This window comes from Polyodon spathula, chromosome 27 (genome assembly GCF_017654505.1).
Source record: "Polyodon spathula isolate WHYD16114869_AA chromosome 27, ASM1765450v1, whole genome shotgun sequence".
Taxonomy (NCBI): domain Eukaryota; kingdom Metazoa; phylum Chordata; class Actinopteri; order Acipenseriformes; family Polyodontidae; genus Polyodon; species Polyodon spathula.
Genome location: NC_054560.1, coordinates 9,096,556 through 9,117,665, shown reverse-complemented (window position 1 = coordinate 9,117,665; position 21,110 = coordinate 9,096,556). Strand labels below are relative to the sequence as shown.

Here is a 21,110-nt window from a genome sequence, read left to right as displayed (position 1 = left end):
ATGATGAAGAGTATAAATACAATATGACCAGTCCAAATTATCCTGAAACTCTTAATAATATCAAACTTATTATTCATCCCTTTAGTTGTCAACAGTGCATTTAGTAACATACACAGTACCCTGCTGTCAGCAATGCATTTAGCAAGTCCAAATCTGGTACAGGGTCACACTGACTGAGGCCATGCATGTCAAGTCAGTGTATATAATCATTCTATATCATATACTGTATATAACCATTCTATACCATAAAGGCACTATGAAGTGCTTTATTGCAAAATTGAATATAAGTTTCAGTTGTTGTGTAGCACCTTTTTTTCAATGGAGTGATCTGTTTTTAAAATAAGCTGCAAAGATACTGTATTTAAACAGTAGTTATATTCGAAGTCCAGGTTCACAAGTACCTGTTGTGTCTGAGGAGGCATCTGCCCCTTCAAGATCAACATGGCCTCATCGTGGGGATCCAGCTTCTTCACAAACACCTTCCCAGGCTCCTTTCTACAAGAACGAGAGAACGCAGTGGAGCTGAAACAGCTTCCTATATTCACTACATCTGTGTTTAAACAGAGGGCACTGCATGACGAACAAGAAACTCAGATATAGCAGCAGGGGTTTAAACACAGGGAATATCATTGTGCTCAGACCTACTGTCCTATTTAATGACACAATGGCATCAGGAGCAAATATCCCAAAACCGAGTCCACTGCAAATAGGGGAACAAGTTTGAAGTATTGCTGAAAGACAATTAGTCGGCTAATGGTGACCCATTGTGGTGATTCTATTGGTTTAAAAGGAAGTCACACACGCGGCTGCACGCTTCAATGGCTGCTTGATAAGTGAATGGCTCCATGTCTGGACCAGCAGTCTGACCTGACCAGCTCGTTGTTGTGTGGAGTGGGTGGCTGGTACTGCTTGATGATGTCCTTGATGTTGTGACTCGGCTCCGGGAAGGGTTCAGAGGTCACGACCCTGTGACTCACGGGCTCCTGTGCTGGGGCGACGCGGGAGGGACCAGAGGAGGCAGGAGCTTATTAACAAAAAACATAACTTGGATTCTTAACATCTGATCCACCTAGTTAAACACAGTGATCATACATTATAAATATATTGAAAATACTGTACACGTTATTTCCATATGGGATTACGATGGACAATATATGCATATGTTCTGGGAATAATAACATGTTGTAAAACCATTCTCTGCTGCTTACTGGACTTGATGACTGGCTTCTCCTTACTGGGGGCTGGGGATGCTACTGGTTTGGCATGGCTAGATCTTGGTGGTTTATTCTGTAACAAAAAATAAAATAAACTCATTAAGTTCCTATGAAATGTTTTGGATGAATATTAAACAAACAATATGTAAATGTGAACATTACTCCACAGCTATGTCCATTGACTAGGGTATGCGCAATGAGAATGACTTAATTTAAATGAGGCCTATAAAATATTAACAGTTTCTTGTGTTTATAAAGGCTTATCGCTTGGGACACTGTGAGGAAGCTGAATTGATAAAGGCAGTTCTGCAATTTAAACGAATCCCTGCAGGAGAACAGCATGTGTTTTAATGCACTCTCCAATGGGACGGATTGACCCACCGGAGCCGGCACTGCAGCCCTAGGGAGGGGGGGCGTTGCGGAGGTGCTGTAGGGGGACGGGAAGAGTGGGCTGGGGGGGTAGCTGCCGACCGGACTGCCGACAGGACTGGACAGTGGACTGGTCATCTGCTGCTGGAGAGCCAAGGTTTGCATAGTCATCTGCTGGGCCTGGGAAAACAAGGTGTGTTAAACTCTGAGCCATCGCTGCATCCTACTGCATACATCAATTTATAAAGCTAGTCTGTTGAAGGCTACCATGCCAAGTGCATGTGCTTTTGGTTTTTCAAATACGTGTTGTTTGATATTTTTCATAAGCTACAATAAAAGGTCATTGTGACGTCGCCTAATGACTCAGTAAACAGCAGGCTTTTATTTGCGCATTCAAGCTACTTGGGGATGGTAATATCATTGATGAGAGCTCTGTGCGTGTGCTGAACTATTCCAGACAACCAAGGGGTAGGCTGAAGTAATAAGACACTCACCAGCATCAAAGCTTGCTGGTTGATGAAGGCTTGTTGCTGAGCCAGTAGGGACTGATCCATGCCTGAAGAAGAAAATAAAAAAGAGTCAACTATTTTAAAAACATAACAACCACACCCTATAAAACATGTTACTGCACACTCACACTGATTTAACCCTTGGAAGCCATGATAAAATGCCCCTATTTGGCAGGTCTCCAGTAATTCCACTGTTACCTGGTGTGTTAGAGAATGTTCCACTGTTACCTAGCATGTTAGGAAATGTTCCACTGTTACCTGGCGTGTTAGGAAATGTTCCACTGTTACCTGGCGTGTTAGAGAATGTTCCACTGTTACCTGGAATGTTAGGGAATGTTCCACTGTTAGCTAGCATGTTAGGAAATGTTCCACTGTTACCTGGCGTGTTAGTGAACGTTCCACTGTTACCTGGCGTGTTAGAGAATGTTCCACTGTAACCTGGCGTGTTAGGGAATGTTCCACTGTTACCTGGCGTGTTAGAGAACGTTCCACTGTAAGCTGGCGTGTTAGGGAATGTTGGCATGATGGGCATTGTCTGCATCCCTGGCATCATCCCTCCCATCACTGACATCACTGGCACTACTGGGGAGAGAGAAGAATTAATTTTCTAATTTCCCAGCACAACATTTTGTTTTAAAAAGAGGTGGCGCAATACACTGATCAGATCTCCAATAGGAATCAAAGGAAACCAAAACATCTTGAATGGGAAGAGAATTTATCCACATTCTTTGCTTTGTATATCCTCAGCAAAAGCTACAGTACCACTGAAGGCCACTAAGCAGCACTCATTCTTTGTTTAAATTAAATACAATTCTGGTATCATGTGAACACATTCTACAAACCCTTCATAAACAATTCCGAACACTTAAATAAAAAGGTAACTAGGTAACTAGCAACATTCCCAGCTCTTACATGGTAACTACAGGTGGATCAGAGAGGGGGTCACAGTGCCATTTCTAACACTGGCAGGTGGTGTGTAAAAATATTACAATATAATTGCACAGCTATTCATAAACTACAATCTAAAGTTCTACTAAAGTTAATTTAAATAAAGTAGGTGGTTATCTACAGTTTAAAAAATTCTGAAAAATGCCTATACTACTTATTTAACTATAAAATGCCCAAACTAAAGCAACAAAACCATCCCTAGCATCACAGACTAAAGCAACAAAACGATCCCTAGCATCACAGACTAAAGCAACAAAACGATTCTTAGCATCACAGGCTAAAGCAACAAAACGATCCCTAACATCACAGACTAAAGCAACAAAACGATCCCTAGCATCACAGGCTAAAGCAACAAAACGATCCCTAGCATCACAGGCTAAAGCAACAAAACAATCCCTAGCATCACAGGCTAAAGCAACAAAACCATCCCTAGCATCACAGACTAAAGCAACAAAACAATCCCTAGCATCACAGACTAAAGCAACAAAACCATCCCTAGCACCACAGACTAAAGAAACAAAACCATCCCTAGCATCACAGACTAAAGCAACAAAACCATCCCTAGCACCACAGACTAAAGCAACAAAACGATCCCTAGCATCACAGGCTAAAGCAACAAAACGATCCCTAGCATCACAGACTAAAGCAACAAAACCATCCCTAGCATCACAGACTAAAGCAACAAAACGATCCCTAGCATCACAGACTAAAGCAACAAAACGATCCCTAGCATCACAGACTAAAGCAACAAAACCATCCCTAGCATCACAGACTAAAGCAATAAAACGATCCCTAGCATCACAGACTAAAGCAACAAAAGCATCCCTAGCATCACAGACTAAAGCAACAAAACCATCCCTAGCATCACAGACTAAAGCAACAAAACGATCCCTAGCATCACAGACTAAAGCAACAAAACGATCCCTAGCATCACAGACTAAAGCAACAAAACCATCCCTAGCATCACAGACTAAAGCAACAAAACCATCCCTAGCATCACAGACTAAAGCAACAAAACGATCCCTAGCATCACAGACTAAAGCAACAAAACGATCCCTAGCACCACAGACTAAAGCAACAAAACCATCCCTAGCATCACAGACTAAAGCACCAAAACGATCCCTAGCATCACAGGCTAAAGCAACAAAACGATCCCTAGCATCACAGACTAAAGCAACAAAACGATCCCTAGCATCACAGGCTAAAGCAACAAAAAGTTCATAATTTAAACAACTGCTATATACTGAGCAACAGACTGTGAAAGCTCTCCCTGTGTTACTTTACACTGGTTTGCCTGCCATTTATTATTTAGCTGAGAGCACAGGGAGGAGAAGTGGAGTGCGAATGGAGGCACACTGACCTGTGGGCTGCCCAGAGGGAGCAGGACCAGTGTTATTGGGCTGCTCCCCGTCCCTGGTCCCGCCACCAACCTTGCCTCCCCCCTTCATACTGGTTGACATAGTGGAAGGCTTTTCCAGGTCCTGAGAGAAAGAAACACAGCATTGAGAGGGAGCCTGAGGCTGGAGAAGGAAAGTCAGCTCCAGGGAATCTGATCATCTTCCTGTAAATACCTTATACCTCCTAAAAGCAGCATGCATGCTTATACAGGTGTCTCAAAAATATTGTAACTTCACAGGGGTTGTGATGTGTGTGTGTAAGAGAGATCAACTGAGGCACCAATTTTTCAAACAAATGCAAAGTCAAAGATATTTTTTATAAATGGAATAAAACTATTAAAATTGTAAAATACTAAAGGAATCAGGCCCTTCTGTCATGCTTCAGAAAGACTGTATAAAACAGGCTCTCGCTGACTGATACAGGCAATGTCATATTCAACTTCAATTTGCATTCCTAGTAGCTGCATTTACTGTGGCATTAACACCCATGTAGTGATAAATACGGTAATTCAGAAACTCAATCCCCCTGTTTCACTATCAGGTCCTATTGCTGACAGAACACATCTGATACATGTAAATTCTGATACAAACAGGATCGAGTGACCAGCAAGTGATACACAGGGAGGCCAGGCAGATTACATAGGTTAATATACACATTTACACAGCGCCAGTGCCAGCGGCTATGAAGTACGCAGGGCTGTTTTCTGTAAACTTTCAGTTCATCCACCATAACTATAAATAATGACACTTTGATGTAGAGAAAGTGGGCGATTTCTCTTACCCCATTTCCATAAGACAAGACTGGCTCAAACAGGCTGTCGAGGTAGCGGTCCATTCCCTTCTGAGAAGGAGGCTCGCTGAATGTGTCTGAGTCTACTGGCAACGACAAGAGCGACAAAGCATTTAAGAGTCAGTTTTCATTCACATTTTAAAATTTTTCCTTACCTTTTTTACTGATACAGTATTTGCAACATACGCCACCCTTTTCTGTAACCTTTGATCCGAAGAGCTGCCCAGTCTTTAACTCTCTGTATTCCAAGGCAGATCTGAAGCAGCGATCCAGGCTGGCACACTCATACTCACCATGGCTGTAGTATCCATCCGAGTCTGGCAGGCTGGAAGGGGGCATGGCGCTGGCTCTCACAGCCTGGGGCATGGCAGTGTCCTCATCAGAATCAAAGCCATTTCCAAACACACTGCTAGGATTTAAAGACAAAAACCATACCTCAGTGTTTTCCACGGTTCAATACCCCTTTCTGTGGCATGTTTCCACACTGTTCATGGACATGACTGGAAAATCCATGCATAATGAAATACCCTAAAATATAAAATGTCTCAGATGCAGGCGGAGATTAAAAAAACAAAACAATGATGCCAGTACATATATGTTCAGATTCGAACGATCATACGTGTCATTGCATTTTTAGCAATACCGCACGTTAACACAAACACTTACACTTTGCCATTGGATCTGGCTCTGGCTTGACCCTCCGCGGAGATGAGGAAGTAGGATTTCTGTTTGGGGAAGTCGGTCATTAACTCCAGGTCTGAAATCAGATCCATGACGTAGTCGTGCCCGGCCAGCTCTGCCCACTGACTCTGTTCCTTCATGCAGACTGACCAGCCTCTCCAGCCCTCCGAGACTGCCCTGCAATTCAGAGCAATCCATCTGCTTGACGCACGCTACTACTGAGCACAGGAAAAGCAAATCTACCCTGCTGGGCCTAGTTAACCCTGCACCAAGACCACCACTGAATGGCACTGAAAGAAGTCCAGGTAGGTTCTGGATGACCCATGAATTAACATTTTCTAGCAGCAATCAGACCAGCCAGTGAATTTTCATACTGGGTCAGATGCACCTGAAGCAGCAATTGTGGGTCCATAGGCAGAGTTACCATATGACTCATGTATACTAGGACAGTTCAAGCTTTTTACTCACATCGCAATGCATTCTGGTAATGTAGAACCTCGCTGAAGTCGTACCTGTGCCGGAGTATATCCCCTGCCAGCTCCTCTCCGGTGGTCCAGGAGTGAACTGGACCTAAGAAGTTCTCACCTGGAGGAAGAGCAGAAACACACAGGGGTACAGAGACAGTTACTGACTTCCCATTCGGAGAGAATGGATGAAAACACAAATAAAATATGTTTTACTAAATCAAGAGAAAGACAAGACTTTTGGTAACACAATCATTTTCTTAATCTGCCTAATGCTTTCTAAATGGGTAAAGAAAAAAAAGTGATGTTTTCCTGGCAAGGCTTTCCGAAATAAACCTTCAGCTCTGAATTACAGAGCCAGCTTTGATCTACAGCAGAACACAGCCTGCCAAGATAATCTGTTTTGAGTTGAGCTGTCAGGTTATTAAAAAGAAGCTACTGATTGCTCCAATTGCCCATAATCTGCTAATTGTTCCCTTTATGTAGCATTACAATCTTAACGACATCAGCTGAGTGCATGCATAATTGAAAGAGTGGAAGGAATGCATTCTTTTCAACAGCCATGTCCAAATGGTACATGCAATTATACTATATAAAGATTTTAAAATAGTTTCATTAGGAGAAACCTCCTACTATGTATGTGCCACTACTACATCAGCTTAACGATACACTAATTGGCAGCTAGTTAAAGCTAGTAGTTTGATCACTGAAATTGCAAACTGGTGTATCTAGAAGGATACATATTGTATATCAGTTTACCCTGACCTAGCCTTGAGGGTTGAGAGTGAGGCTGATCTCTGACGGTTTGATCAGTGTTATGCACTAGAATGAAGTCACAGTGATGGAACTCTGCTGCACTCACCATCAAAGCAGTACACCTGCAGGACCATGCTAGCCCTTTTCCTATTGGCTGTCCACTCCAGCAGAGTAAGGGGATAGGTCCTTGCTGTCTCCGGCCCATACTGAGACTTCTGCATAGCCTGCATCAGCCTGTGCTGGCAAACAGACTTGTATCCATCATAGGCGTGATCTGAGACATACCTGAAGGATGAAGAGAACCAAGAAAACATGCTGGGACCCAGTTCCATCAGGGAGCAGACAGGAAAAGCGTTTGGCATTGCAGCTGTCACTCAGAGGAAAGATAAAAGATCTCACTTGAGAAGGTATTTTTCCAGTTTAGGAGATGGCGCAAAGGCACTCAGGCAGCCAGCCAATAGGAGCCAGCCTCTCTCGGCATTGATGTTGTTGGCGTTCTTCCAGACCTGATTGGCTATTTGAGAGAGGATCTCATCCCGTAACCCCGGAGTGGACAGCCCCTTTTGAATGATATAGTTCCCAAACAGGTTCTCCTGAGCACCGTTGAGGTGAGGGTCCCCCATAAACCGCAGGACCTTCAACAAGAGGCAACAATCACTGGAGTTTATCACATATCAGTGACTGTCTGTACAGCCACAGGATATAGATATATAAATATCACCGCAGTACATTTGCATAGTAAGTTTGAAGTTTAACATGCTTTCCCATGCTTTTACTGGGCATTAACTGCTCTGTAGCATGCTTTGACTATACTCTTACCATGATTTTAACATGATATACTGTAGTAATGTTTTTATAAGGGTATCTATAATAAGATAACACAACAGGACAAAGAATATGGCTTTAGCATTATTTGCAAACCAGTTACAAGGCATACAAAACATATACATTGTTTCAGTTTATTATGTGCTCCAAATGATGCATACAACTAAAATCTATTCGTGCATTTTAGATATAGTCTAACCGTATCATATAACTTTTCCAATGATAAACATCAGACTCATTTAAAAGGCTCTAAAGGTCCAACATGGGGCAGCTAAGCTAACTGTGTTCATTCCTGTTTCTAGATCCATGAAGAAGGTGACAGGTTTGCAGTGTGGAAAACACCCAACCTGGTCCCTATAAAAGGTGAAAGTGTTGAACACCAACCATGATAAAGACATCCATGGCTTCCTGCTTGAGATCATCTTCCACAAGGGTCAAAGGGGATTCGAGGGGGGCCGTCAGCATACCAAAGTAAGCCTCCTGTAAGGCAAACCGTGAATACAAAACACCAAAACAGCTGAGGTTATACATAACATTGTGTTGTATCCAAACCAACTGAGGGGATTCGATAACAACCCACCCCCCCCCACCCCCCGGTTCTACAACAGCAATCAATCATACCTCCCAGATGTGTTTTGAATAAAGAGTATATAGATTCTGCGAATGCAAGTTTGATTGAATTACTCCATAATACACATCACGTGTATAAGCCTTAAATCGTGATGAATTCACACCCTCTAACCAGGGCACTGTGAGAAGTGTTCATTCATGCATGACTGTATGCCTTACACATGTGATCAAGATCATTTGTTGCAACATGGATTGAATAGGGTCATTAAATCCACATAAATTAACAGGGCTGCATTCAAAATGGATTACTTCCGAACAGAGGAATTCATTATGAATTTGCGGCCATTATTTTAGTGTTACCCAAATCTCTGATCATGCTCCAGGTATTTCCCCCCTTATTCTAAGCAGTTTACCCCAGTGTGCTGGTCATCAATAACAGTCCACAGCCAATGAGGTAGGAAAACTGCAAATGCCTACAGGCACAGTAGAAGAATGTTGGCTTTATTCACCTCACCTTAAAGTGCACCTGCACGTATTTGGAGATGGGGTAGTTGTTGATATCCAGGGGCAGTGTAAGCTGGGACTCCTCCTGCACTTTGGGAGCCTGTATCACGGCCAGGCAATCACAATGGACTTCTTTCCCACCTGGAAGACAGAAAGAAGATGATATCAGATAAGTTCAATCTAAATCTGTTGCTACCTGACTATTGCCCTGAAGCAACCACATTTGTGCCAGACCAACAATGAGAAAACAATGAATGTTTTACCTCAAAGTGCAACCAGTGCGGTTCTACCAATGGCTCACACCATTGTGCTGCTGTTTCTCCATAGTACAGAACCATTGCCTTGCCACTGTAGCGCTACTCCACTGGCACTGAAGTGAGACCCAGTCCTTCTTGTTAAATGATGTCAAGACACAAAGATATTTACCTGCTGTGGCCTGCAGTAAACCTCCTAGATCTGCTGGAATGACCAAGTGTGTCACGTTGACAACTTCTCTCTTTGTCAGCTCCTGAGCCAAAAGGGGGAAAAGAGCAGCTTTTAGAACCACGCTGCTGCGGACACGTTCTCGTGTGTGAGTGCACAGGAGGCTTATGATACCTGAACCTTGAAACACAAATATAAAACTGAGAAACATGTAACAGGCTTATTGATCATTTTCTACTTCCTGGTTATCACATGCTGCACCTGGGCAGGGTGCTCCATTAAGGCCACTATGCAAATCCAATTGCACCGCTGAATAGCCTGGTTAGTCTAATTTGTTGGTTGCCGTGTGTCTTTTGCAAATGGAAATGCACTGCAAGCTTCATAAAGTCGAAGGTATTAATCCATTGGAATCGCAACAGTAAAAGAAGACTTTTATGAACCACAATGGATCTTTCTTGTTTGCTCCATTGACAGTAGTTTACTGATCAGCCCCAAGGCTGTGCACAGTGCACAGCATCGTACCCTTGCAATTTTCTCCTGCTCTTCTTCTGCACGTCTGCGAGCCTCTTCCTTCATCTAGAGAATGCAAATACTAGATCAATAACAGATTCGCAGACATACATTTTACATGCAGGCTGTTCACTTTTTTGTAGCCCGTAGCAGGAGGCTGCGGGCATCAGACTGGAAGCTAGTGAAATACCATCTTATCCTTAATCTTAACTCAACCATTACCGTAACCTTATTCCTAACCCTTAACCCTAACTTCAACCATAACCTTAACCCCACACTCCAGCCGCTCCCACAGGAAGCTTTACATTGATAACCATCTTAAAATTGTGTAAAGATATCAGCAACATTGCTTTTCCCTGTTGTTGAAGATGCCCAGAGCCTACCTTGATGTATCTCTTTCGGTTCACATACATGTGGATTAGGGAGCGGAACTTGATCAGGCTCGCTTTCATCTTCACAAAACGTTTTCTTAACAAACAAACACACAAAAAAAACCAAAACAAAACATAGATTTAAAGTTTTTATATACCAGTTCTGAGCATCAGAAAACATAATCAATCAATGTCATTTTTTTTAAAATATCCCCTTCAGTCACTGCATATATAACTGTACCTATCTATGCTATAGTGTATAGATTTATCATATTTATGTGTTTTTCAAAGTCTTGGGAGGGAAATTTCTCTTACCACAGAGCGTTCAGTTTAAAAAATATCTAAAAATGAAATACAAATTTGTGGTGAAAGGGTATTAGGGTGAATAACATGGTGGGATTATATATACATCTATATCTGCATGTGTACTTGTGCAGCTCTTTGCTTTGCAGGACTCTGACTCGCTGTTATGGCCGTTCTGTCTCGTACCTGGTCATGTACCCCCGGGCGTGAGCCTGCAGTCTGATGATCTTCCTGCGCATGGACTGGTACCGCCTCCTCACCAGGAACATGCGTGTGTAGCGCTGCAGCGTGAGCGCCGCCACATGGAGGACACGGTCACGCTTACTCTCCAAGAGCTGGTGCAATTCCTCTTTCATGAAGAACTGACAACAGACAGGTGAACAGGACACCTTACACACTGAGCACAGAGCACTGCACAGCCAAGCCTCACAGCAGCATGTCTATACATGCAAAATAATTATCCTATCCCTGACCGCAACCCCAGCTGGTTACCACTGCAGTTTATTGCCATGATAACTGCGCTTTAATTCTTGCATTGCCTGAGCAATATCCCTGTCTACCGTTGGCTTAGTAGCACTGGCTGAGGACTGAAATCGCCAGGGGTAAGCTGGTGGCTGCTCCAGCCCTGTATCCACTATCTAAGGTTATTGAAGCCAATAATAATTCAAACAGAAGTCTGGAAGTACTTAAGTATACCAACTGCAGAATAAAATGAGCAGAGCTCTCCTACATTATATATTTTCATGTCCTCCTCATTATTCAAAAATGTTCAGCATGTCTGAGTCCCCTTCATTTTCTTGAACTAGGTGACAGTACCACATCCACAGGTTACCATGGCAAGCAGTTAAATAGAAAACCAGGTGCACACTGGATTTTAAAACATCTTGAGCTGTAAAAAAAGCTCTTTGCTCCAAACTGTAGTAGCACCTTTTTTTTCAGAAAGGGAATCTGGCTTATTGTATATAAAAGCCACAAAGTAATTGCATCTGCAGTGTTTTATTTCTGGGTATTTACCCACCTTGCTGACCCCAACTTGGTACGTCCCTTTTTTGAGTGGACACAGCTTCTTGAGCATCGCCACACAGCTCTCTCCGTCTGGCAGGATCTCCTGCTTCGACCCCAGCAGAGACTTGTACCTGCCGGGAGAGACCAGGGAAGGTCAGGCTTTGTTGCTCTCTTCCACTGACCCCCTCTTAGATGAAAACGTGTGAGAATCTGATAACCTGGCAGGCACGTTCGGCATACTACTGTACACCAAAAACACAATCCAGTTTATGTCAAAGACCTGAAGGAACCAAGGTAGAACTTATACAGTATAACAGTATAATCCTCACTTAGGAAAATTTACCAAGAAAGAAAGGTAGAAGCACATTACAGCAGGTAAATGATACCCAACTCCACATCCCATGCATGTCCAGCAGGGATCTCGTTCCCTCATTATCTTCAGATCACTGACCGGTTTATGAAGGTCTGGAATGGGATCCGGACGGGATAGCCTTCCTTCCTGATCCGGATGGTCTCCATGATGCCAGAGTAGCGCAGCTGGTTGCTAACAACTTCTGTTTCAAACAGGCTTGGCTCCTGGTAAAGAATGGCAAATAGTTATACTGGCAAGGTGGGCAATGATATTGTGCACTGAACATATACGCACCATAAATAAATGAATTAACTGAAGATGAAAAGGTACCTTTTTATGGTTTGGCTTGATACAGCGTACAAAGAAAGAACTGCACCTAAAAGTACAAAATGAATTTTTTATAAAATAATGTAAAACTAGTAAAGCATAATTGGGCAGTTTTCTCCTAGCTACATTGGAATGCACAAAACTAGAATGTTAAACTACCATATCTTTGTACTAATTCACTACTATGGTGAGGCTAGCACAAACTATTATGGGTTACGTATAAATCTAACTGGCATTGTTACAGGCAAAAAGTAGGGCAGGAGCCACTAAAATATTCATCATTTTAGTACCAGTTCCCTTCAAGCTGGACTCTATGGTATATGTTTTAAATAAACAGGAGTGATTGCCAGTCCCCACCTCTCCATCTTCTCCACAAGCTCCAGGAGCGACTGCTGGAATTTGGCTGCCACGGTGGGGGCTTGATAACGGCGGGTGATGGTGGTACTCTTGCTCATGTTCTTCTGCTGGCTCAGGGCATGCCTGTGGTTCGAGAACAGGTTTGCCACCATCTAAGGGCAGTGGAGACCAAGGTTGGGGTCACAATTCCTTTTTTTCCCCCAATTCCATTTCGAATTACAATTCAAATTCCTCCAAAGGAATTCCGTTGAAGGAATTGGAATGAAAATTGATTAAAAGGGAATGGGAAATGGCATTGAAAAAAAAAAAAAAAAAAACAACAAATTGACCCCAACCCTGGTGAAGACACAAAAAATGGAACAAAACCCATTTCCAACTTTCCCGTCTCGGAAGCGGAAGCACTAGTTAATGCAGAACACAACTTGTGCTAGAGTGTTGACACAGATGACCTACAGCTTGAAGATGTTCACCCACTTTGACAAGCTGACAACTCGATCCAGGCCTCAATAAGCACAGCCTTTAGAAAGAGATTGCTGCTTTGCACGTGATCTCACCTTGTTCTTACTGCTGACAAAGAGCTCCAGAACATCCTGACGGACCTGGTCGTGGTTCTTATCCAGGAACTTGTGAGCCTAAAACACAGAAATGAGTGCAAACAAACACCTTGACTTTACCCGAAGCTGCAGATCTCAGTAAGGTAAGAAGCAACATTGCATTGGAACCTCAAGTTGTGAAAGGTGGCTTTGCTTGATTGTCCAACTATTCCAATACTCATCTATCCAGACCTAATCATTTGGTGTACAGTTTAAGCAACAAATACTGAGATGCAGTGACAATGCAGTGACAATACATAGCATGTGCTGCACTTCTGCATATAGGAAAGTGGTTTTTCTATTAAAATCTCCACTGTCAAACTCCAATACAGTGCTCTACAGCCACATGGTCCAACGCCTTAACATAGCCTTATTAAGGAGTCTACTTTAATTTGTAAAATATACTAATAAAATCACCTTACACGTGAAACCTGGACAGTAGTAATTTTGTGAATTACCTGGTAAGTGACTTTGCCAGCAAAATGCTTGATGGTGAATTCAGGCAGAGGCATCTTTGGCTTGGAGTACAAGGGGTTGCTGCCATGGTGGTAGTGACACTTCTGAAGGAAGGTGTTGTCCGTTGCCTGGTTTAGAGAAATATCTAAAAATTAGACCACTGCAAGAAGGAAAGGATCCCTTGACTGCTGCTGATTAATTTGAGGACTGAACCTGAGGGGAGCTGACCTGAGGGAAACAGCTCTGGTCATCCAGAATCCTGAGGATCCCGTAAGGCTTTTGGGCAACGAGGTCAATGCAGGGCTGGTTGTCACTAAAGGAGATTTCCTTCCAGTCGATCTGCTCTCTAGTATACTCATCCTGATAATGACAGAAAATGTAACAATAAGAGGAATGTTTTTTGCATAAACTGTCCATTTCTTTGACCTCCTTCCACACGGTTGCATTGCTTTACTTAGTTATTTTGTAGGTTTTGGGTCTCTCTTTCAGTCTCTGAGTTTTATTAAGAGTCTCATATTACCCTGGACTGCAACCTGCTTACCTGCTCCTCCTTGAAGATAATCTTGTTAAAAAAGAACTGCAGGTACTCGTTTGCGTAGTTGATGCACAGCTGCTCAAAGCTGTTCAAGCTGAGATCCTAAAGAAAAAAGAAAATGTATGGGCGCGTTCAAAATGTTCCAACAACACACATGGTGGACTACGATCCAAACAGGCTTATGGACACAATATAGAAACATATAGGCTACATTCTTAAGGCATTATTGCACCAATATTTTATGATAAGTCCCTCCAACGAGGGCCAAGAATGATTTATGATTATGACAAAATTGATAAGAAAATGCCAACGCATTGCCTTGTGCTTTGATATAATTACAGACAAATGTAGGTATGAAGGAAACAATTCCTTCCTGGTCATAAAACATTCATGGGGAGGTGTGCGCTGATCAGCAGCTCTGGTAGGAGAGGATCTTTGACTTCAGGGAACTTTTGTTAGGTGTCAAAAGGTCACTGGATAAAAGGCCACTGGCAGCAAGGGCAGTCAACAACAGCCAGAGGTGGCTGTATAGCTCATCTGAACTCTCATGGAAAATTCTGCATAACGTAGCTCTGAATAGATGGAAAAAGTTGATTTAATAATTCAACAGCATGTTGGTAACTTTCTGAAGTAATCCGAGTGATTTTCCTTTTCATGGTCTCACACAAGAGAGGGTGCTAGAGTGGTTGATATGTGCCACTGTGCAGATCAATAGCTGGACCCATCAGTCCTGCTGGATGTCATTCTTTTTACCTCAAATCCGTAGATGTCGAGGATGGCGATAGACAAGGCCTCGTTCTTTGGGTACACCACTTGGTTTATTTTGTCTGTGAGCCAGTTGAAGAGAAGGGAGTACAGGATCTTGGCAATGGCATCTCTGAGGGGAGACAGGAGAGAGAGAGAGAGAGAGAGAGAGAGAGAGAGAGAGAGAGAGAGAGAGAGAGAGAGAGAGAGAGAGAGAGAGAGAGAGAGCGAGAGAGAGAGGTATGTACTCTATGGCAATATCAACACAGTGTTGAAAGAGCACGTTTGAAGAGAGAACAACGCAGGTACCTGGCATCAACTGCACTTTCCACTGTCAGGGGAGTGAAGATTTTCTCTCTCATTGTCTCCTACAGGAAAACAAAAAAGGCCCATCAGATTAGCAATATAATATGAACTACTCAAGCAAACAGTACCAAACACAGCGGGCATTACCAGCTGGATAACTGATCACAGTGCTATGTCTGGTCTATAAGGCTCCCACAAACCGGGAAATTACACGCACAGAGGGGAGGGACACAAGCTGAAAACAGTTCCTCATAGGAGTGTGATGTTATTTTTTTTAATAAAGAGCTACACTGTGCAGAGCGAGTTAGAGCGTTGTGTTAATGTGATGTAATGGTTAACCCTGCTGGTCGGACTGTGCCTCAGTGTTGATGCACTGCAGGCCCAGGGTAACCCCTGGTTGGATTACAGCCGTTTCCATAGCACTGTAAACTGCTATAATTAACCATACTTGTTATTCAAGCCTGGGTATGGGTATGCATAGCTTATATGCATCATTTGCTGTTTTGTTTGGGCCCATTGTTGCTGTTGTTCTATGGACAAATTGAAGTGTATCAGCTGTTGAATTTGTTTCAAGTTTCGGACAGACAGCTCAGAAATTTATATAGACCAGTATACTGTGGCAATGTCTGGGCCAGGGCCAAAACAGTTTACTAGCTGTACTTTATCAGAGTCATGGGTCGTGTAAAACAATGTTATAGCTGACAGCATGGATATAGCTCTCACTTAGAATTTCAGAAAAAAGGTTCATTAAAATTACTAATTGGTGCAAGACAGACAGCCAGCAGTGGCAAGGTCTGTTGAAGACTAGAAGATGTATCACTTTGGCCTATGAATTTGTATGGAGGCCATGCTTTGGGGGCATAAAACATGTGTTATTGAAAGAAAGACTTACAGTTACTTTGAAGGTAATGGACTTCTGCAGCCCGTCTGGAGAGATCTGCAGAAGTTCAGCCACCGCGCGGATCTCCTGGGCACTGACCACTGACGCCACCTCCTGGGAGTCTATCTGTGACATCACAAACACAATATAGTTAACCCTGTGACATCATAAACACAGCATTGTCATCTTGTGACATGTCAACCACAACATTGTCATCCTGCAAACCCCTTGTACAGTATGTCTCCTTTTAAACACACTGCAGATTTCTTTAAAGCTCAAAAACAAATGTGTTTGAAGTGTTTAATGAACGGTCTGGATTGTAACTTGCAATTGATGCTCAAACACAGTACAAAGTTCAGTTTACTTTTACTGTATATGGTGGAGAAACATTTCAGGAAAATACAAATCAATGCATTAAACAGTGAGAATGCAGGCATTTAAATTTTTTAAAATAGAATTAAGACATCAAAGGCATTAATGCGTTAATTTATGTTTTAAATTTCCCAGATTAAATGCAATTAAATTTGGCCTTGGGTACTATGACACGGCTCAGAGAGGTGCCTAATACTTTGCCTGATGTTTGTGAATCTACCTCAGATTTCTCAAAGTAAACATTTCCGAGGTGGAGGATGGAGGACAGGACCCTGAAGATACTGTTCTGGTCCTCAGCACTGAACCCCAGGATCTCCATTGCGCTCAGGAGCCTCCGGAAGTCTTCAGCATCGCTCTTCCCAGGAATTTCACAGTTGCCTCCCTGGTTGCAAAGACAACAAAGCAAAGAGGAGGCTGGAGTTTTGGAATGACCCACGGAGCCCGAATAAAACAAATAAATAAATAAATAAAAATTAAAAAAACACACATTGAGCTTTATTGTTTATTTTATTTAGTGCAAGTGTTAAAAACAAGCAAGGTAAATTTAGTAAGTCGGAAAGAGCTTTGTATAGTCTTGGCAAAAGTAAACTGACCATAGCACGGTGGTATTAAACTGGAATGTGAAGCAAGAGTTTTGCAAGGAGGCTCACCTGGTTGAGGTAATAGTACGTCTCTGCCTCCTGGATGTACAACTTCTGCTTCTGTTGGGCAGAAAGGCCTGCAAGCATCTCATAGAAAATGTGGTAGTTTCTTTCATTTTTGGCCTGAAAAACATTATCAAGCAATTATAAAATAAAACAATGCATGCAGTAGATTGTGAAAATCAACAGAATTCTAGGTTTTTTTTTTATGGAAACCACATCTACAGTCTCTGGCACGAGCAGTGAACATTCCGGTTTTTAGTTATTATGAAACGGTAACAATTTCAAATGCATCCCTTGAAAGAATCACTTATAGTTATCCTCTTGGTTATGATTTAATTTATTCTTGTTTAATTGTGAAAGTGATTTTTTTTGGACTTTGGTGTTTATTGTTTCTGCCCGTTGTCTCACGTGTCGTTGTGTTCATCAATAAAACAAGTCTTTGTGAAATGGATATGGTACGAGTGGGTTTGGGACGATGCCTCAGTTAGCAGTGCTTCTCCTCTGCTAAGCCTGCTCATTGTCCTGATGGAACTCTTGGCCGTCCTTGCTCATCACAGGATGGAGAATCTTACGTGATCATGCTTACCTGAAATACAATCCTAGACTTCTCCAGAAGATACTGTGAGGTTATGGCACCGTTGATTACTCCCCTGTGTGAAACAATGCAGATATAGGTACAGGATTATGATTATTAATGCTTAAAATGCAAAGCAATGTCAAATACAAACAGTGTTTACAGTGTACGGATTAGTGAAGGCACGTAACTGGGAGCTTAGAAAGGAAAGGAAGGAAACACACAATACTTTTTCCACAAGATCAAATTTCAATAGAATTAAGAGCTGCTGACCACGGTTAGGTGGCAGATGCAATCCAGGGAGGTTCCCTAGTTCTGTAAAACGCTGTAATAAAATACAGCAGTGGATTATCACTAAAAGATAAATAAAGACATAAACTTACTCCTCCAGAAAGATCTCCACATATTTCCCAAACCTGCTTGAGTTATCGTTCCTAACAGTTTTGGCATTTCCAAATGACTCCAATAGGGGTGTTGATTCAAGAATCTAATATAACCAAACACACAAGCAAACAGTGTTTAAAATGCATCATTTTAATAGACTTGCAAGAGACCAGCACAGCAATCACATGCAAGAAAACCCAAAAGCTGAGGAGTGCTACTAATGTGAATATACTGTAAATGCGTCTGCAAAAATAACAGATGCTTTTATTTTCATATTAAATATAGAACATTAAATATATCAAAGCAAACAAGCACACACGTGTGCACGGCATCAAACTCAAAATGATATACCTCAATCTGTATGATAACACATGTAAAGCAAGGAAAATGAAAAGAAGTTAATACAAACAGCATGTCAATATCAAACAACATGAAAGAACAATAGTGTAACCATACACAGCTCCTTAAAGGGATAATACAATTCAAGTACACAATGATTGCAATGCATTTCTGCTGCCCCTGTTACAAGACAGTCTACAAGACTAAACCTGTGAGACTGAGTACTCATCTGCAGTAAAAGTAAATCTGGCATCAGAAATTGCAACTCTTATTGCTAAACTGTGCTCCCCGTTTAGCAGGTAAAACAGAAATTCATAAAATACTCTTTAATTAAGAACAAAACAAATGGACAGCCCGGTATTGAATGGACTTAGTGTCTTAGTTTAAACAGAAACTGCACTGCTTGCTTTTTGAAGCATTAAACATCGTGAGCGGCCACGCCGCAGTGTGTGAAGGGCGTCCTGCGGTACCTGTTGTGTGATGTTGCGTTTGTGATGAATCGCTGCCAGGTACCGGAGGATTAGCTTCATGGCTTCTGTCTTTCCAGAGCCACTTTCACCACTGGAGCACAAACAAAATGTGAAGGAGATTTATAATGAAGCAAGCACTAACACATACGCACACAACTCTTTCTTGAATTCCTGTCTTTCGTTGGTATTTCTCACACCTCAAAAATCTGACTAAAACAATGAAAAGTAGGTAGTAGGCAGGTGTTTCAGCTCTCTGCACACTTGTAAGACACTACTTCGGTTACACTGTGATCAGTAGTTTCCTAGCTTCCTTTTTGCATTAACATTGAGGTGTGAAATTCAACTATATTATGCATGAACATTGTACATGTGCTGTGCCAACCTGTCTTAGGAGACAGGGGATTTATTTCACATAATGGTGTAATCTCATTGTGGAAATTAACATGACAACCATACATCTAGTCTTTCTTCATTGTGGTAATAATAAATCTATTTTAACACTAAATTCACTGTTCTTCATATCTGGCCCTTTTACGGTCATTGCAAATCAAACACGGGGGTGGTGGGGGGAGGGGGTAAACAATTACAAAGTCTATAGTTGTAGGGGTCAAGAAAGGTTAAATAAATGTTGTGAGCACACTTAAAAATGGCATGCTCAAGCTGGTGAAATTGTAAAAGCAATTGTAAAAATAAAAAGTTTACCTGATTATAATGCATTGGTTCTGTTTGGCATCCATCATTTTTGTGTAAGAAACATTTGCAATAGCAAAAAGATGGCTGTAATCAAAAACACAGGGGGGGGGGGGGGGGAAACTTCAGATAAAGGGTTTGACATAAAAGGCGGATGTTCTTAGCACCTGCGATCCTTGTACAGGTCCAGTCTGCAAAGCATTTAACCACCAGGAGAAATCAAACCTCCTTAATTTAGATCTAAATCCTTATAGCCATTAGGTAAATTAAATATCGTGCACATCTAACATTTCCATCTGGACAAGCTCCCAACTACCTGTAGAGAATCCATTTGAGCAGAAAATAATGAACTAGCCCGTCCTCCACTTCTTGAGTGACATGGGCTTTTAAGTATAACCTGTTCCACGCGGGACAGCGTTTTTCTTTTTTTTTTTTAGATGCAATGATGTTACAGTGCCAAGCTGACACGACACCAGGAGGGGACAGAGTCAAGAGACTCGTGACTCACGGAGGGTTCTCTCCCAGCGCTCTCCCTTCGTACTGCAGCACCGCGTCTGTCCCGTAGATGTTGTTCATCTTATAGGGGTTTATAGACACCAGGATGCTGCCAATGTACGTCTAAATGACAGAAAGCACATCATTTTTATCCGTAATTTCGACATATAAATTCACTTGATTAATGAATTTAGTGTTGATGTTTCTTGTGTTTAAAAACTCAGAATGACTGATACAGTAAGATAAGTTAGGCTGCCGAATTAAAAAAAAAATTACTTGATGGTTTTAAAATACTTTTGTCATTTACTGTAAACTAGTCATTTTTAATCACTTCTTGTCATGTGCTGTTTTTCATGGTATTGTGTTAATACCTTGTTGTCAAACAGATAATTTATGTACTTACATAAACTAATTCTCTACCAAACCTTTGTTTGAGGTTGTAGAGTACAGAGGCTTCATGGAGATCTCTGGGGAAAAAAAAAAAAACGAAAACATTATGAATTTATTAGGGCGATGTGCACTTTAAGCTCTCACTTTATTCAAAGAGAAAGGGAGGGAGTTTTACCTCAAGACACGACTTCAGATTTAACCCAGACTAGAACAAGAGGACATAAATGGAAGCTGAGTGAAAGTGCGTTTAGACCAGAAGATAGAGAGAGTGAGACATGCATGGTGACGTAGCAGGGTCTGAAGCACTGGGAACCTTTCAAAAAAGACCAGATTCAGTGCTTTTAAATTAGGCTCTCCAATGGTGTGCAAACAGGGGACGACCCTTGATTCTTGTGAGTTTTGAATTTGAGTTATTTACAAAAACAGTCTTTAAGTAAAGAACAGGACTGTGATGAGAGGATTTTAATAAAAGTGTCTTACCCCAACTGGGTCATGTCCTCCACCCCATCTTCCTCAGACTGCTCCCGGTACCTCATTGATGACAGGTTGCGAATGGAGTACAT

The 21,110-nt window shown here is 42.0% G+C and overlaps 1 protein-coding gene across 1 annotated transcript in view; it reads right to left on the bottom strand.

The window, feature by feature from the left end:
- The window catches only part of myo15aa (myosin XVAa), a 33,282-nt gene extending 12,172 nt beyond the window's left edge, over positions 1 to 21,110 (bottom strand). The window contains exons 1-39 of the mRNA XM_041230360.1: positions 21,028 to 21,110; positions 20,561 to 20,624; positions 20,171 to 20,280; positions 19,675 to 19,749; positions 18,973 to 19,063; positions 18,163 to 18,266; positions 17,792 to 17,855; positions 17,212 to 17,325; positions 16,782 to 16,943; positions 16,202 to 16,315; positions 15,313 to 15,371; positions 15,013 to 15,136; positions 14,266 to 14,361; positions 13,953 to 14,084; positions 13,727 to 13,852; positions 13,230 to 13,307; positions 12,676 to 12,827; positions 12,322 to 12,367; positions 12,091 to 12,215; positions 11,653 to 11,770; positions 10,821 to 10,996; positions 10,344 to 10,428; positions 9,973 to 10,026; positions 9,454 to 9,535; positions 9,038 to 9,168; positions 8,338 to 8,433; positions 7,528 to 7,763; positions 7,235 to 7,413; positions 6,421 to 6,493; positions 5,894 to 6,085; positions 5,521 to 5,636; positions 5,219 to 5,313; positions 4,401 to 4,521; positions 2,561 to 2,674; positions 2,078 to 2,139; positions 1,596 to 1,763; positions 1,209 to 1,287; positions 868 to 1,024; positions 402 to 570 (exon numbers count right to left, since the gene is read on the bottom strand). Coding sequence (XP_041086294.1) covers positions 402 to 570; positions 868 to 1,024; positions 1,209 to 1,287; positions 1,596 to 1,763; positions 2,078 to 2,139; positions 2,561 to 2,674; positions 4,401 to 4,521; positions 5,219 to 5,313; positions 5,521 to 5,636; positions 5,894 to 6,085; positions 6,421 to 6,493; positions 7,235 to 7,413; positions 7,528 to 7,763; positions 8,338 to 8,433; positions 9,038 to 9,168; positions 9,454 to 9,535; positions 9,973 to 10,026; positions 10,344 to 10,428; positions 10,821 to 10,996; positions 11,653 to 11,770; positions 12,091 to 12,215; positions 12,322 to 12,367; positions 12,676 to 12,827; positions 13,230 to 13,307; positions 13,727 to 13,852; positions 13,953 to 14,084; positions 14,266 to 14,361; positions 15,013 to 15,136; positions 15,313 to 15,371; positions 16,202 to 16,315; positions 16,782 to 16,943; positions 17,212 to 17,325; positions 17,792 to 17,855; positions 18,163 to 18,266; positions 18,973 to 19,063; positions 19,675 to 19,749; positions 20,171 to 20,280; positions 20,561 to 20,624; positions 21,028 to 21,110 — 4,422 coding nt within the window. The remainder of the gene's footprint in view (positions 1 to 401; positions 571 to 867; positions 1,025 to 1,208; positions 1,288 to 1,595; positions 1,764 to 2,077; positions 2,140 to 2,560; positions 2,675 to 4,400; positions 4,522 to 5,218; positions 5,314 to 5,520; positions 5,637 to 5,893; positions 6,086 to 6,420; positions 6,494 to 7,234; positions 7,414 to 7,527; positions 7,764 to 8,337; positions 8,434 to 9,037; positions 9,169 to 9,453; positions 9,536 to 9,972; positions 10,027 to 10,343; positions 10,429 to 10,820; positions 10,997 to 11,652; positions 11,771 to 12,090; positions 12,216 to 12,321; positions 12,368 to 12,675; positions 12,828 to 13,229; positions 13,308 to 13,726; positions 13,853 to 13,952; positions 14,085 to 14,265; positions 14,362 to 15,012; positions 15,137 to 15,312; positions 15,372 to 16,201; positions 16,316 to 16,781; positions 16,944 to 17,211; positions 17,326 to 17,791; positions 17,856 to 18,162; positions 18,267 to 18,972; positions 19,064 to 19,674; positions 19,750 to 20,170; positions 20,281 to 20,560; positions 20,625 to 21,027) is intronic.